At 59.3% G+C, this 14060-nt stretch overlaps 1 protein-coding gene across 17 annotated transcripts in view; it reads right to left on the reverse strand.

The window, feature by feature from the left end:
• Positions 1-14060, reverse strand: part of MYO18A (myosin XVIIIA) — a 102923-nt gene that overhangs the window by 26275 nt on the left and 62588 nt on the right. For all 17 annotated transcript variants that reach the window (XM_084862808.1, XM_084862807.1, XM_084862812.1 and 14 more), the window contains 6 exons: positions 12940-13081; positions 12640-12799; positions 11044-11230; positions 10059-10302; positions 6622-6731; positions 3562-3627 (listed from right to left, as the gene is read on the reverse strand). In XM_084862808.1, the coding sequence (XP_084718934.1) occupies positions 3562-3627; positions 6622-6731; positions 10059-10302; positions 11044-11230; positions 12640-12799; positions 12940-13081 (909 nt within the window). The remainder of the gene's footprint in view (positions 1-3561; positions 3628-6621; positions 6732-10058; positions 10303-11043; positions 11231-12639; positions 12800-12939; positions 13082-14060) is intronic.

The raw sequence follows: 14060 nt of genomic DNA on the forward strand, positions 1-14060 counted from the left end.
GCCAGCAGCACTGCCCACGCCCCCTGTGCCCACCCACCGCCCACGGCGGCTCTCTCCCCAGCACTGCCAGCAGCACTGCCCACGCCCCCTGTGCCCACCCACCGCCCACGGCGGCTCTCTCCCCAGCACTGCCAGCAGCACTGCCCACCCCCCCTGTGCCCACCCACCGCCCACGGCAGGGCCCAACCGCACGCTCCAGCTGCCTTGGGCATCCAGCTGCCTGAGGCCGGTGAAGCGGATGGCGGTGTCCGGGGGGAAGAAGGAGGAGGAGGTCCAGAACGCAGTGTGCAGAGGAAGGGGGTGGGGCAGGGGAGGGGGCCCCTCCTCTGGACCCTCCCCACTCAGTTTCTTTCATGTGCCAACACCCCACCCCCACCCACACACCCAGGTTTCATCTCACGAAGAAGCCCGTGTGGTGGGCGGAGGTTGGCCCAGGCAAGGGACCTGTCCTACAGGTTTGGGGGCTGGAGGGCAGATGTGAGAGCACCCAGCTGGGTGCCCCCACGCCCAGCCTCCCCTTTCACTCCTGGGTGCCCTGAGCTGGAGCTGGGTACGTGTTTTCCTACTCAGAGAGGAAGGAGAGGGGGAGGTGGTCAGGCGAGAAAAGGCTCCAGTCTCCTCAGAGAGGGCAAAGGGACAGGGACATGCCCACCTCCACCACGCCCAGGACACACACGGTTCCCTTCTGAGGGGCAGAGAGAAGCCGTGAACTCCGTGGGGAAAGACTCAAAACCACAAGGTACAAGCCCCAGGCCTCCTCCAGGGGGACAGTGGGGAGAGGGCTCCGCTTTCTGCCGAGAGAGCTTTGCCTCTGGCGATGCCGAGGAAACCTAGTCCCCGGAGGCCGGCCCGGAGAAAGGCAGCTCAGGCTTCTGGAACATTCTCCCCAACCCCACATGTGGGGCCGAGCGCCTGGCATCTCCCAGGGACCCCGAGTCCCACCTGAGCCTCGATCTCCCACAGCGTGTGAGCCCGAGGCCCGCCCAGGGGCCGGGGACTAGCCACGCCCCTGTGCCAGGGGCCAGCACGCACAGTTGTCTGACTGGGACGGAAGCAGTGAGGTGCCAGGTGGGGGACAGGCAATGGCCCAGAAACACACACGAGAAGAAAAAGGATGGTCTAGACCCGCGGTCGGCAAACTGCGGCTCGCCAGCCATGTGAGGCTCTTTGGCCCCTTGAGGGTGGCTCTCCCACAAAACACCACGGCCTGGGCGATGTTGAAGTCTATGTTGAAGAAGTGGTGTTAGAAGAAGCTTAAGTTTAAAAAATGTGGCTCTCAAAAGAAATGTCAATGGTTGTCCTGTTGATATTTTGCTCTATGGACGAATGAGTTTGCCGACCACTGGGCTAGAGGCGAGGGCAGGGAGCCTCGATCCTGTCGTGAACAGCTGTGTATTTGTGGGGTGAGGAGTCCTTCTGAGTATTAGGGGAAGGCTCAGGCCGTCTCCTCCCCACATAGCCATCCACACACATTTCACACACAATAACCAGAGGTCTGAGACCCCCCAACTCCTTGCCTAAACCCCCAGGGCCCTGTGGGCTCAGACTGACACCTCCCCACCCCCTTTTTTTTTTTTTTTTTTTAAATATATTTTATTGATTTTGTACAGAGAGGAAGGGAGAGAGATAGAGAGTTAGAAACATCGATGAGAGAGAGTCATCAATCAGCTGCCTCTTGCACACCCCCTACTGGGGATATGCCCGCAACCAAGGTACATGCCCCTGACCGGAATCGAACCCGGGACCCTTCAGTCTCCAAGCCGACGCTCTATCCATTGAGCCAAACCGGTCTCGGCCCTCCCCACCCCTTTGAAATGATATGACAGACGGGCGTCCGTGCTCTCCACCCAGTGTTAACCACAGGAGTCCTGAGCTTCGCCGAAACCGGTTTGGTTCAGTGGATAGAGCGTTAGCCTGCGGACTGAAAGGTCCCGGGTTCGATCTGGTCAAGGGCATGTACCTGGGTTGCGGGCACATCCCCAATAGGAGGTGTGCAAGAGGCAGCTGCTCGATGATTCTCTCTCATCGATGTTTCTAACTCTCTATCCCTCTCCTTTCCTCTCTGTAAAAAATCAATCAAAAAAAATATATATATATATATAAAAAAGAAGTCCTGAACTTCTCTCCCAAACCAGATGTGAGCGGACATCTGCCGCTGCCCCTAATCCTGCCCCCTGGGGTGCGACTGCCTCAGCTGGGCACGGGGACGATGCAGAGGGACTGAGGTGGCAGCCGGGAGGAGGACCAGCCCGGGCAGGCCCTGCCCCGCCCAAGACATGCCTTGGAGGAGGTGCCACCCCAGTGCCAGCCAGTAGCAGCTCAGCCTGCCAGAGGGGCAGGAGCCCACCCAGGGGAAGACCAGGAGGCTGACGTGAAACCCAGGGAAGAAGTTGAGCCGGCAGCCCCAGCTGAGAGACAGCGGGGAAGGGGGGAGGGAGGAGGCGAGCCAGACAGCAGAAATCAAAGCCAGAAAAATGACACGGAACGAGGGCGGGATGCAGAAGACACAGAGGCCCAGGAAAGAACTAGAACGACAGGACCAGAAACGAAGAAATGGAGACCAGCAGGGACGGCAGGGCCCGAGGGGACGCCAAGGACAGCAGAGACGAAGACACAGCGAGGAGGCTGGAGAGGGATTCCCAGGGAGGGAGGGGGCAGGAGGAACCAAGAGCGTGGCTCAGCGCGCAGAACGGAGAGAACAGCGTGGACAGACCACACGTACGCTGTTTCTGGAGCATCCCCTTCCACCTCCCTCTCCCCGTGAGGCCCTGGGACCGGAGCTCCTCCCTGTCTGCTGACGGGTGCTCAGGCCCAGAACCTTCCGTCTGGCTCCCAGCTGCTCTCCCTCCCACCGCAGCCCTTGAGCACATACGTGGACGCTGCTGGTCAGGCCTCCCAGTCGCGGGAAAGAGTGGCCTGCAGGGCTCCCTGGCGCATGGGAGGAGTGCTCAGCTGAGCCCTTGTGTGGCGATGCGGCAGACTGGCACCAGGGCCGGGCGCGCCTGCCTTTTATGGGCCACGTTCCATTCAGGTGAGGAATCCGGCCCGTGGGCAGGTGGCGGCAGCACAGCCTCTCCATGTCCTGCTCGCCCTCCTGGGGCCCTGGCAGCCCCCAAGGACCTGCCAAAGGGGGCTCTGCCCTCCGGAGTGCTCTGCCTGCTGCCTTCCTGATCCTTCTAGCCCTCCTCCCTCTGGCCTCCCCACTCCCCACACCAGGTCCCAGGGCGAGTTCAGGGCCACTCTCCAACCCACTCCCTGCTGACATCACGAGGTGCTCACGGCGCCGAACAGCCAGTTACTCAGAGGGAGGAACGTCAGGCTTGCTGCAGCTGGAATCTCGGAATTCCTGGCCCCTCGCCCTGACAAGGGCAGCTTGAGAGGAAGGGCGGCCCCAGAGTGGCTGGGGTGGTGGACAAGGGGACTCGGGGGCAAGACGCAGAAGGGGCACCAGGAGGCTCCCGGAGTAAGACGGAGCAGGGAGGGCAGTGGGGGAGGGCCAGCCACGTGGACAGGGTTGACCAGAGGGTGAGGCCCGACTGCCTTCCTGTGGGGACAGCTCACCCGGCTCAGGCCCATGCAGCAGCTGCTCTTTTCCAGGTCCAAGGACTCCAGCAGCTCCTCCACCGCCTGCAGAGAGAGAGGTCTCTGTCATGAGCCCACCCAGGGACTCCCCATCCACAGAGGGCTCCGCCCAGTCACTCAGTCCTTCCCTGTCTTCCACTCAGTCCCCTATTTGTGCACCGACCACTTTCGGTGGCTTCCACAGGGTCAGGCATTTGCTAGATTCTGGGAATAGGATATAAGCGATCTTTTGGGTGTTGTGAGACAAGTGAATTAGTGACGTACAGAGAGGAGGAGGCATCTACGTCAGCCAAGGGGATCCTGGAAGGCTTCCTGGAGGAGGTGTCTTTAGATAAAAAGAATTAGCCAGACAGAGTAGGGGGAGGGCATTTCAGGCAGAGAGACTAGCATGAGCAAAGGCGACAAGAGAATGCGCTGAGAAAAATGGTATAGTTTGGAGTGAAGTGGGAGCAGTTAGGGTACAATCAGGGAGGTGGGCAGTAGCCAAAATGCTTGGAATCTGTGTGATCTGAGAGGTCCTGGAGGGTTCTCTCAGTAAAGACATGATCTGATTTGCATTCTAAGGAGATATCACTGGTAAAAGGGCAGAGGATGAATGGAAACCCCCTTAGGCAGTTACTGCAATAATCTACAGGAGAGAAGGTTACAAAGAGCCTGACCTAAAGGGCCAGGGCGGGGGTGGAGGGGGGGGGTGTTTGCAGGAGATGTTAAGGAGATAGAGCCTTGCCAGGTATGGGGACCGGTAGAGGAGAGGAGGGAACCTAGGGACACACTGAAGTTTCTTTCTGACTTATGTAACTAAACAGACCACGGTGTCATTTCCTAAGGGAGAGCATACAAGAGAAAGAGTGGGTTTTGGAGGCGGTATCATCAGTTTGGTGTGAATAAGCTGAGTTTGAGGTGCTATAGGGCACACCTGTAGAGAAGTCCAGAAATAAGCTGAATAAAAACGCACGTCTGGAGTTGGAGAGAGGCCTGGGCTAGAACTATTGATTTGAGAGTCATCAATACATCTGTGGTCATCGAAGTGATGAGTGTGAATTAGGTGGCCCTGGAAGAGGATGCAGGAGAGAAAACACACAGGGCCAAGGAGAGAGTCTCAAAGAAGAGGGAGACCTTTATTTCGGGGGCAAGTGGAAGCAGGGAAGCTCAGAAGTTCTGAGAAGGACAGAACAGAGAGACGAGGGCAAGCCAGGAGTGGGCTGAGCAGAGATCTTCAAAAAGAACAGAGTTGTCCACGGAGTCACGTGTTGTGGAGAAGCACAGAAAGGTGCCCATGAGCTCTGGCAACATGAAGGGCAGGAGGAGACAAGGAGACCGATCCCAGGGTGTCAGGGAGGGGAACTGGCAGCTGTGGGTGGAGGAAGGAAGGGCGGTGGGGTGGGAGGACACGCGAGGAGAGGGAGTGTTGAAGGAAGAGGGCAGGCAGGAGACAGACAACGGTCGGCATGAGAGAGTTAACAGAAGGCTCCTTTCTGACCTCAATGTCTGTGGGAGGTTTCTCCATGGATGGAAGAGCCAGCAGAAGAGAGACGGAAGGAGCAGGCGAGGAGAGTCATCACCGAGGGGGCAGGTCTCCAGGGAGACCACAGGGAATGGGTCCCAAAGCACAGGAGGACGGGATTGGATGAGGGAGGGATGCTTCTCCCACCCAGACAGGAGGGAGGAGGCACCGGAAGAGCAGTGCACGGAAGTTGGAGCCTCGATTTTATTAGCATTGAGAGGCAAGGTCAACGGCTGGTCAGGAGACCTGGGCAAGCACGGCTGGGGAGGATTAGAGGAGAAAGGTGGAGGATGGAGTGTCAGGGAAGGAGCTTAGCATCGGGCCCAGGCCAGGATGGGGCACACGGAAAACTTGCCAGGCCACCCCAGGGGCCCAGGAATTCAAGTCCACATGGTTGTCTCCTTCTCTCCCACAGCAACTTGGCAGCACTAAACGGAGGTGGGTGGACGCCCAATGGCTGCTCCTTCGGGGTGGGGTTGGGCAGGGCAGGTGCCAGGGGAGGCTCAGAAGAGCTGAGGATGGGGATGAAGGCTGCGGCCAGAGGGTGTGAGGCTGAGCGGAAAAGGAAGTAAAGAGAGGCGGGACGGACGGAGTAGAAAAAACGCGGTGGGATCCAGACATGAGAGGTCTCCATGGACAGAGCGGAGGGAGGCGCCCAGGAGGGAGGCTGAAGCCAGAGAAGGCCACGCTGGGGTTCCAGAGGCGGAGCAGTTCCAGGCCAGCAAGGCGCTGGGCGTGGCCGTGAGTGGGAGGCTGGAATGAAGGCGAAGCGTTGGAGGGAAGGGGCTGTGGGGCAGGTCGCCTACAGTCACACCAGGACTGCGGAGGGCCCTGGCCGGTCTTGGATGCGAGAAGGTTCTGGGGTCTCCATGAATGGGGGTCTGTGTGTGACTCAGGACAAGGGGAGGGGCTTCCTGCCCCTTCTGTAGAGCACCCGCCCTCTTAGGGAAGCCAGCCTGAGGTCGGATGCTCTCAGAGCCAGGCGGGGCGCCTCAGGGCAGGGCACAGGGAGGGAGGACTCCTCTGCTCCGGAGCCCTTTGTCTCTCCCAGGAGCTGCCTCTGGGGTCAAGGCGACAGCTTAGAATGTCAGCTTAGAATGACATCTCCATTGGCGGCCAGGAATCACCAGCCCGGGAGGACAAGGGGCCCCGGAGGCCTGAGGCTCACCGGGCACAGCTTTCCCTGCAGGAACTAGTCCCACGTGGAGGTCAAGGCCGCGGGGCCCAGTCGGGGCTGGAGGCAGCACACCCAAGCAGGAGCTCTCACCTGCACCCGGAGGTTCTTGAAGGACTGTCAGCAGACACCCCACCCAGGGCCTCCGGTTCCTGCAGTCCGTTCCCCAGGCTCCCCCCTCCCTCCTGACACAGTCTGGCTGCCCCCCGGCCCTGTCCTCCTCCTGGAGGGCCCAAACCAGGAGCCTGAGCAAGGGCCAGACCAGCTGTCTCCAGGGAAGGAAGGGCAGCTGCTCCGAGGGCTCTGAGCTGAGAAAAGGGGGTTGGGGAGGAGGAAGGGGCGCTTTGGGGCCCAGACATACCCGTCTCTCGTCCACGACGATGTAGTTGCGCCCGTGTTTCTTGGTCAGGTGTGGGGCCAGGACGTCAAAGCGGCGGCGGAACTCAGAAAACACCATGTGGTCCGGGTAGCCTGGAGGGAGAGCAGCCCGGGGCCAGGCCCATCAGCACCTCCCCTGCTCCCGCACACTCCCACATCCCGCACACTCCCACATCCCGCACACTCCCACAGCCCGCACACTCCCACAGCCCGCACACGCCCACAGCCCGCACACTCCCACAGCCCGCACACTCCTACAGCCCGCACACGCCCACAGCCCCCACACCCCCACAGCCCGCACACGCCCACAGCCCGCACACGCCCACAGCCCGCACACCCCCACAGCCCGCACACCCCCACATCCCGCACACGCCCACAGCCCGCACACGCCCACAGCCCGCACACGCCCACAGCCATGGCGCCGGGCACTGGAGCGAGGGTCCCCCGCAGGGGAGGACACGGCGGGGCAGGAGAGCCTGCGGTGGAGGCAGGCCCAGGAAAGGAGAGAGCGGAGAGGCAGGGGGCAGGGGCGAGGGACAGGAAGCCGAGAGGACCTCTTGGGCTGCCCTGCAGCGGCATTACAAGGTTTAGAAGGGGAACAGGTTCTTCTGGGAGGAAGCAAGTTCCCTGCCCGTGAGGGGTGCACACGGGGGTGGCTGACCCCCTGGAGGGAATGCTACAAAAGCCAGATGGCCTCTGAGACGCTCTCCAGTCCTCCAGTCCACGGCTGTCATAGCCCAGAGGACAATGTCTTGAGGACTTAATAAGAAGAGAGAGAGAGAGAGAGAGAGAGAGAGAGAGAGAGAGAGAGCGAGCCGAGACTGGTTTGGCTCGGTGGATAGAGCGTCAGTCTGCGGACTGGAGGGTCCCAGGTTCGATTCTGGTCAGGGGCATGTACATTGGTTGCGGGCACATCCCTGGTGTGGGGTGTGCAGGAGGCAGCTGGTCGATGTCTCTCTTCCATCAATGTTCCTGGCTCTCTGTCTCTCTCCTCTCCCTTCCTCTCTGTGAAAAGTCAATGAAATATATTAAAAAAAAAAAAAAAAAAAAAAAAAAAAAAAAAAAAAGGAGAGAGAGAAAAAAAAAAATAGGGCATGAGAGAGTAGCTGAGAGAAACAGCCCAAGAGCTTGGGGGTGGAACCCTGGCCCTGGCTCCTGGTATCATGTGACCTTAGATGGGTCAGGAGACCTCTCTGAGCCTCGGGTTCCTGATCTTTAAATGGGGGCCCGACCACGTATCTAGCAGAGCAGTCGTTTAATAAGAAACGATGTAGAAAGCTTGACTCACTGGGTGACTCCTTTCCCTCAGTCTCCTGAAACAGGACATGGGAAGGGCTCCCTCCCTACCCCATCTTGACCTTGAGTCCCGGGCTACGTGACCCAGAAGACTTGGAGGTGCTCTTTCCCTAACGAGTGTGACCTCCCACAGGGGTGCCCTGACTGGCTTGAGGTCAGGGCTTGAGGTCAGGACAAGGGTGAGATGGCTTCCGGTTTGGAGCAAGGTCAGGGTGGTGGCCAGCGGGAGACTCACCGGAGGAGACCAGAGGTCGGCAAACCGGGGCTCGTGAGCCACATGCGGCTCTTTGGCCCCTTGAGTGTGGCTCTTCCACCAAATACCACGTGCGGGCACGCACATGCAGTGCGATTGAAATTTCCTGGCCCATGCGCAGAAGTCGGTTTTCGGCCTGGGCGAGTCTATTTTGAAGAAGTGGCGTTAGAACACTCAGGGGGCCAAAGAGCCGCATGTGGCTTGCGAGCTGCAGTTTGCCGACCACCGCCATAGAGGACCCAGAGAACAACTTCTACAGAATCATGGAATTTCAAACTGAAAAGGGTGTGAAACCAGATACAGCTCATCTTCCGGACGTGGAAACTGAAGCCCGAGAGGTGGAGCAACTGATTGCCTGAGATCACAAAGGCAGTGGCTGGAAGCAGAGCTGGACTCGGGGCCCGAACTCCGGCAGCCGGGCGGGGGCCGCCTCCACGGGGGCCGCTCTCCGGCTCTGGGAAAGCCTCCAACGGGGAGATGAGGCTGATGCATGTGCCTGATAATTGAAACAGGAGGCGGGGGCCGCGGAGGGGCCGAGACAAAGTGAGCTATTGATTGTATCTGAACTGCAATTAAATTGATGGGCCGGGATAGCAGGTCCGGACGCCTGGCGTCTTAATTAATCATCAGCGCTATCGATGGTGGCTGGGGGCTGAGGGAAGGGGGGCCCCCCCGCGGAGGCTGGCCTCATCGATCTGCTTGTTTGAGTAAAGCACATTGATTTTTGTTCAGAGCGGTAACAATCTGGTTTTGAAATAATAAACACCAACTCCATATCAAGACTCGGGGACAGATCGATGATTTATTTAGAGCAGAGCAGGGCTGCCGGGGGGAAAAGCGGCGGTGCCCGCAGGGATGCCTCCGAGAGACCTGGCTGAGGGTGGGGGGATCTGGCTGTGGGTGGGGGGACCTGGCTGTGGGTGGGGGGACCTGGCTGTGGGTGGGGGGACCTGGCTGTGGGTGGGGGGACCTGGCTGTGGGTGGGGGGACCTGGCTGTGGGTGGGGGGACCTGGCTGTGGGTGGGGGGATCTGGCTGTGGGTGGGGGGACCTGGCTGTGGGTGGGGGGACCTGGCTGTGGGTGGGGGGATCTGGCTGTGGGTGGGCGGGACCCTGCCTGTCCCTCTCACTAAGGGAAACGGGCAGAAACCTGGCAATTCATCACATCTCCAACAAATGAAACCCTACTTGAAGGGCATGAAACTGGGAAACCAGCCTGCCTGGGTCAGATCCCACTCTGCCACTCACGAGCTGTGTGAGGTTGGGCAAGCTGCTGAACCTCTCTGAGCGTCAGTCTCCTCGTCTGGGGCTGATGATAACACCCCCGTGTCGGGAGGCAGTCCCATTCTGCCTCCACACGTCAAATGCGTTAATGTGTGTGCTGACTTTGGAATAGTGCCTGGCACTCCGTAAACGCTCTGTGAATGTTGACTATGATCAGCACCTCATTTCTCACTGGGGGGCTAACCCAGCGCCAGCCTGCTCTTGGAGGTGGGTACCTCCACTGAGCAGATGGTTCCATGAGGCATCTGCTGCTGTGGGCGGAGGTAGGAGACCATCTACACCAGTGAGGGGGGGAAGGATGGAGCTCTGGGCACAGGGCATGTGGGGAAGTTCAGGGGGGTGAAGAAGACAGGGATATGGAAGGGAGAGGCAAAAGAGAGGAGCCAGCAGAATGGAAAGAAAAAGGAGCACGCTGGGCTGGAAGATGAGACGAGATCCCACAGAGGAGGCACGGGGGCAGAAGGAGATCAAGGGCAGGCTGGAGACAGGAGGGGAGCAGCACCCTCTTACCCCGGGCCCCCCTTGGGGAGATGGGGAGGCACAGAGGCGGCTCCAGAAAAGGGAAGCTGAGTGCGCAGGAGGCCCTACCTTGGCGGTACATGCGCATGGCGTCAAGCAGGCGCGAGCCGCGGAGCTGGGCGCGGAGCAGGGGCACGTCCAGCTGCAGGAGCCCGGCCTCGCAGGGGTCTCCTGAGGGCAGGTCCAGCTCGCTGCTGCTGCTGACTCGGCGGGAGGAGGCGGACCGGGGCTCCCCGGCCCAGCCCTCGGCCACGGGCAGGAAGCAGTGCACGAAATGCAGCTTCGACTTCTTGATGGTGTCAATGAGGGCATCCTGCCAGAGGGGAAGGGACGGCCCTCAGGGACCTGGTACCAGCATCTCCGTTCCTTGCAGGTTGGCAGGTGCCCCACCACCGCCTAGGACCGTGGTTGGCAAACCGCGGCTCTCGAGCCACATGCGGCTCTGTGGCCCCTTGAGTGTGGCTCTTCCACAGAATACCACGGCCTGGGCGAGTCTATGTTGAAGACGTGGCATTTAGAAGTTTAAGTTTAAAAAATGTGGCTCTCCAAAGAAATGTCAATCGTTGTACTGTTGATATTTGGCTCTGTTGACGAATGTGTTTGCCTAGGATATGACAAGCCCAGGTAACTCTGCCTTTATAGATCTGAGTTACCGCCCTAGCAGGTTTGGCTCAGTGGATAGAGCGTCTGCCTGCAACTGAAGGGTCTCGGGTTCAATTCTGGTCAAGGGCATGTGCCCAGGTTGTGGGCTCAATCCCCAGGGTGGGGCGCGCGCGGGAGGCAGTTGTTCCATGATTCTCTCTCATCATTGATGTTTCTCTCTCTCTCTCTCACTCCCTTCCTCTCTGAAATCAATAAAAATATTTAAACCACCAACAACAAAAACAAGTCTGAGTTGCCACTCAGGCAACAGCACTGAAAAAGGGGACCCCACCAGCATCAATCGAGTCCAGGTGGGACGCAGAGTGGGCCCTGGGTGACTGGAGTGTGTCCAGAAGGCCCGGCTGCCTGCCAGGGGTGAGAAGGGGCACCGGGCCTGGGCTGGCACACTCACCACCTGCAGCTTGATCTGGATGCACAGGGACTTCTTCTTGACCGCCGCCATGCCCGTGGTGAAGGTCTTCCGCATGCTGGTGGCCCGGCGCAGCGCCAGCTGCGAGCCTCCCTCCAGGCCCGCGATGGAGCCCGAGAGCACCGTGGCGCCGCCCGCCCGGCCCAGGAACAGGTTGCTGATGATTTTCCTGCCGGAGGAGGGAGGGAAAGAAGGCACATTCACAGAGCAGCCGAGGCCATTCCTTCTCTGAGCTCCTAGGAAGCCAGACAACCCCCCGCACCACCCTGGCCGGGGCCTGGCTTCCCCGGGCCGGGCTGCATGCCCCACCCCCCTGAGAGAAATCTCCGAATAGCGAGAAGACAAAACCAGGGTGGGCAGCAGCCGAGGGCGGGGTAGGCAGGGAGTGGACAGAGCGGGCAATCTGTTCTCTGTCACTAGGCAGGATTGGGGAGGAGGGTACCCATGTAGCAGAAGACAGTGGAGCCCAACATCTCCTAACAGAAGACACAATCTATTACGTCTACTGTCTCCAGTCCCCCTGGAATGTAAACTCCATAAGGGCAGGGATTTGTGTGTTTTGTGGGGGTTTTTTTAATATATTTTATTGATTTTTTACAGAGAGGAAAAGAGAGGGATAGAGAGTTAGAAACATCAATGAGAGAGAAACATCGATCAGCTGCCTCTTGCACACCCTCCACTGGGGATGTGCCCACAACCAAGGTACATGCCCCTGACCGGAATCGAACCTGGGACCTTTCAGTCCGCAGGCTGACACTCTATCCACTGAGCCAAACCTGTTTAGGCAGGGATTTGTGTTTTACTCCATCTCAGGTGTACAATCTCTGTCATCCATCCATTTATTTAACAGATAATTACTGCCTTTGCTCTTACTATGGCCCCAGGAAGGTGACGGAAAAGGTAGGTGGCACCCCTGGAGGGCGGCTCCTGTACTTCCCCCAGGGGTGCCACCTACCTTTTGGCCACCTTCCTGGGGGCCATAGTAAGAGCAAAGGCAGTAATTATCTGTTAAATAAACGAAGGGATGACAGGGATTATACACCTGAGAGGTTTCTAGGGCTATGCCTGCCTTCTGTGAAGAATGCGGGGGTGTTAGTCAAATCTAAAATTATAGCTCCGCCCCAGAATAAACAAACAATAAATAAATAAGCCTGGCTGGCATGGCTCAGTGGCTGAACATCGACCCATGAACCGGGAGCTCACGTTTCAATTCTCCCGGTCAGGGCACATGCCTGGCTTGTGGGCTCTCTCCCCAGTAGGGAGCATGCAGGAGGCGCTGATCAATGATTCTCTCATCATTGATGTTTCGATCTCTCTCTCCCTCTCCCTTCCTCTCTAAAATCAATAAAAATATTTTTAAGATACACACAAAACCCCAAAAATACCTACAGGTCCTCCAACCTTGTCTGTCCCCGCAGCTACCCCAGCAGGCGGCCGCCCCCAGGGCCTCAGCTAGCCTTGGCTCCAGCCTCTTAGGAAGCAGAGGGCGTCTACCCTGCTGGGGAAGGCGGCTCCGGCCAGGGGGCCCACGAACAGCCTTGGGGAGTGGGCCGTGGGCGGCGTGAGTGGCATTCTTACTTCTGGGAGTCCTGCAGGAGCCGCGGGGCATTCTGGGTAGCCGGGTTCTGCTTGGTGTAGCTCAGCCAGCCGGCCACATTGTACTCCACCCAGTTGGTGCCGTGGCTGTGGCCCAGCAGGAAATGGCGCGGTTTGCTGCTACGCAGGAGGGGGCTTTGGCCTGAGGGTGGGAGACCAAGGTTCAGACCCTCAGGGCGCCGGCTCCACAGCGCCCAGGGACGCAGTGCCTCCTGGACCCAGGTAGCTGGGTCCCTCGGAGAGGAAGTAGAGGAGTCACCGCCCTCCAGGGGTGCCACCTACCTTTTTTGTCGCCTTCCTGGGGGCCGTAGTAGGAGAAAAGGCGTTCCAGGAGGGCCTCCTCGGTGGCCCCTGGCACCAGAGCCTCCTCCTCCAAGAGCCACAGCAGGCCCCTGGCCTCGTCTGTGCGGGCCAAGGAGCGGACCTACGGGGAAGTGGAGAAATCCCACCGTCACACGGAGCTGTGGGAAAGGAGCCAGTGCCCGGTCCCGACCCACACACTATCATCATGCTGCACACGTACACACCTACACGCGCACACCGCACACACATAGCGGCTCCCGCCCCTCACTGCTGACACCTTGTGGAGCAGGTGGGCAGTGAGGAGAAGGAGGAGACCAGAGAGAAACCAGAGAGAGAAGCCCACGGCAAAATAGGACTCCAAGGACTCGTGGCCAACGTCACCAAAGACGGAAGGCTTCTCACTAAGCCACACTCACACCCAGAGGCTCTCCTCCACCCTCATCCTCTTGCAGGCCACGTGGGGCTTAGTGACTCCTGCTGCAGTCACTCCCTGGGCATGCCTCCCGGCCATGAGGCTCTGAGCGCAGCGCGTGGCCTACAGGAAGCTGTCGGTAGTGGCAGCTGTGGGGCTACCCTGAGCGGGGAGCACCCAGGGCGCTGCAGGTGGGGCCACTGCAGAGTCATAAACGCAAGTGTGAAAAGCGTAAGACAAGTGACTTCGTGGATGGGAAGGCCCACGTGGGCAGATGGAGGCTGACTGGAGCCCAGTGTCCCCATCTAAAGGGAACGGCCACCACCCAGCGGCAGCCAACCGCTGTCCTGCAAGAACGCTGGCCTCGTATTGGCCAATCCTCCTGCTTTTCCAGAGAAGGTGAAAAGACCGAAGTCTGATTTCCAACACCCCATGGGAGCCAAACACACTCCGTCTGTGGCCACCTCCGGTCTGAGGGTACCTTTCCAACGGAATTTCCAAGCCTTCCTCAAGCAAGAAGGACTTAGCTTTCCCCACACCCATGCTGGCCTGGCCTGGAGGGCCTGGGGGACAAGGGAACGAAGAGAGATCCCCTTTCCCTCTTTGACCCCAGCTGCCTCTCTCTCCTCCCCAGAGCTGCCCAAGGAGCCAGTGTGATTGCCAGGAGGTGACCCAGGACTGAAGAGCA

Source organism: Pipistrellus hanaki (genome assembly GCF_964339955.1).
Source record: "Pipistrellus hanaki genome assembly, chromosome: 16".
Taxonomy (NCBI): domain Eukaryota; kingdom Metazoa; phylum Chordata; class Mammalia; order Chiroptera; family Vespertilionidae; genus Pipistrellus; species Pipistrellus hanaki.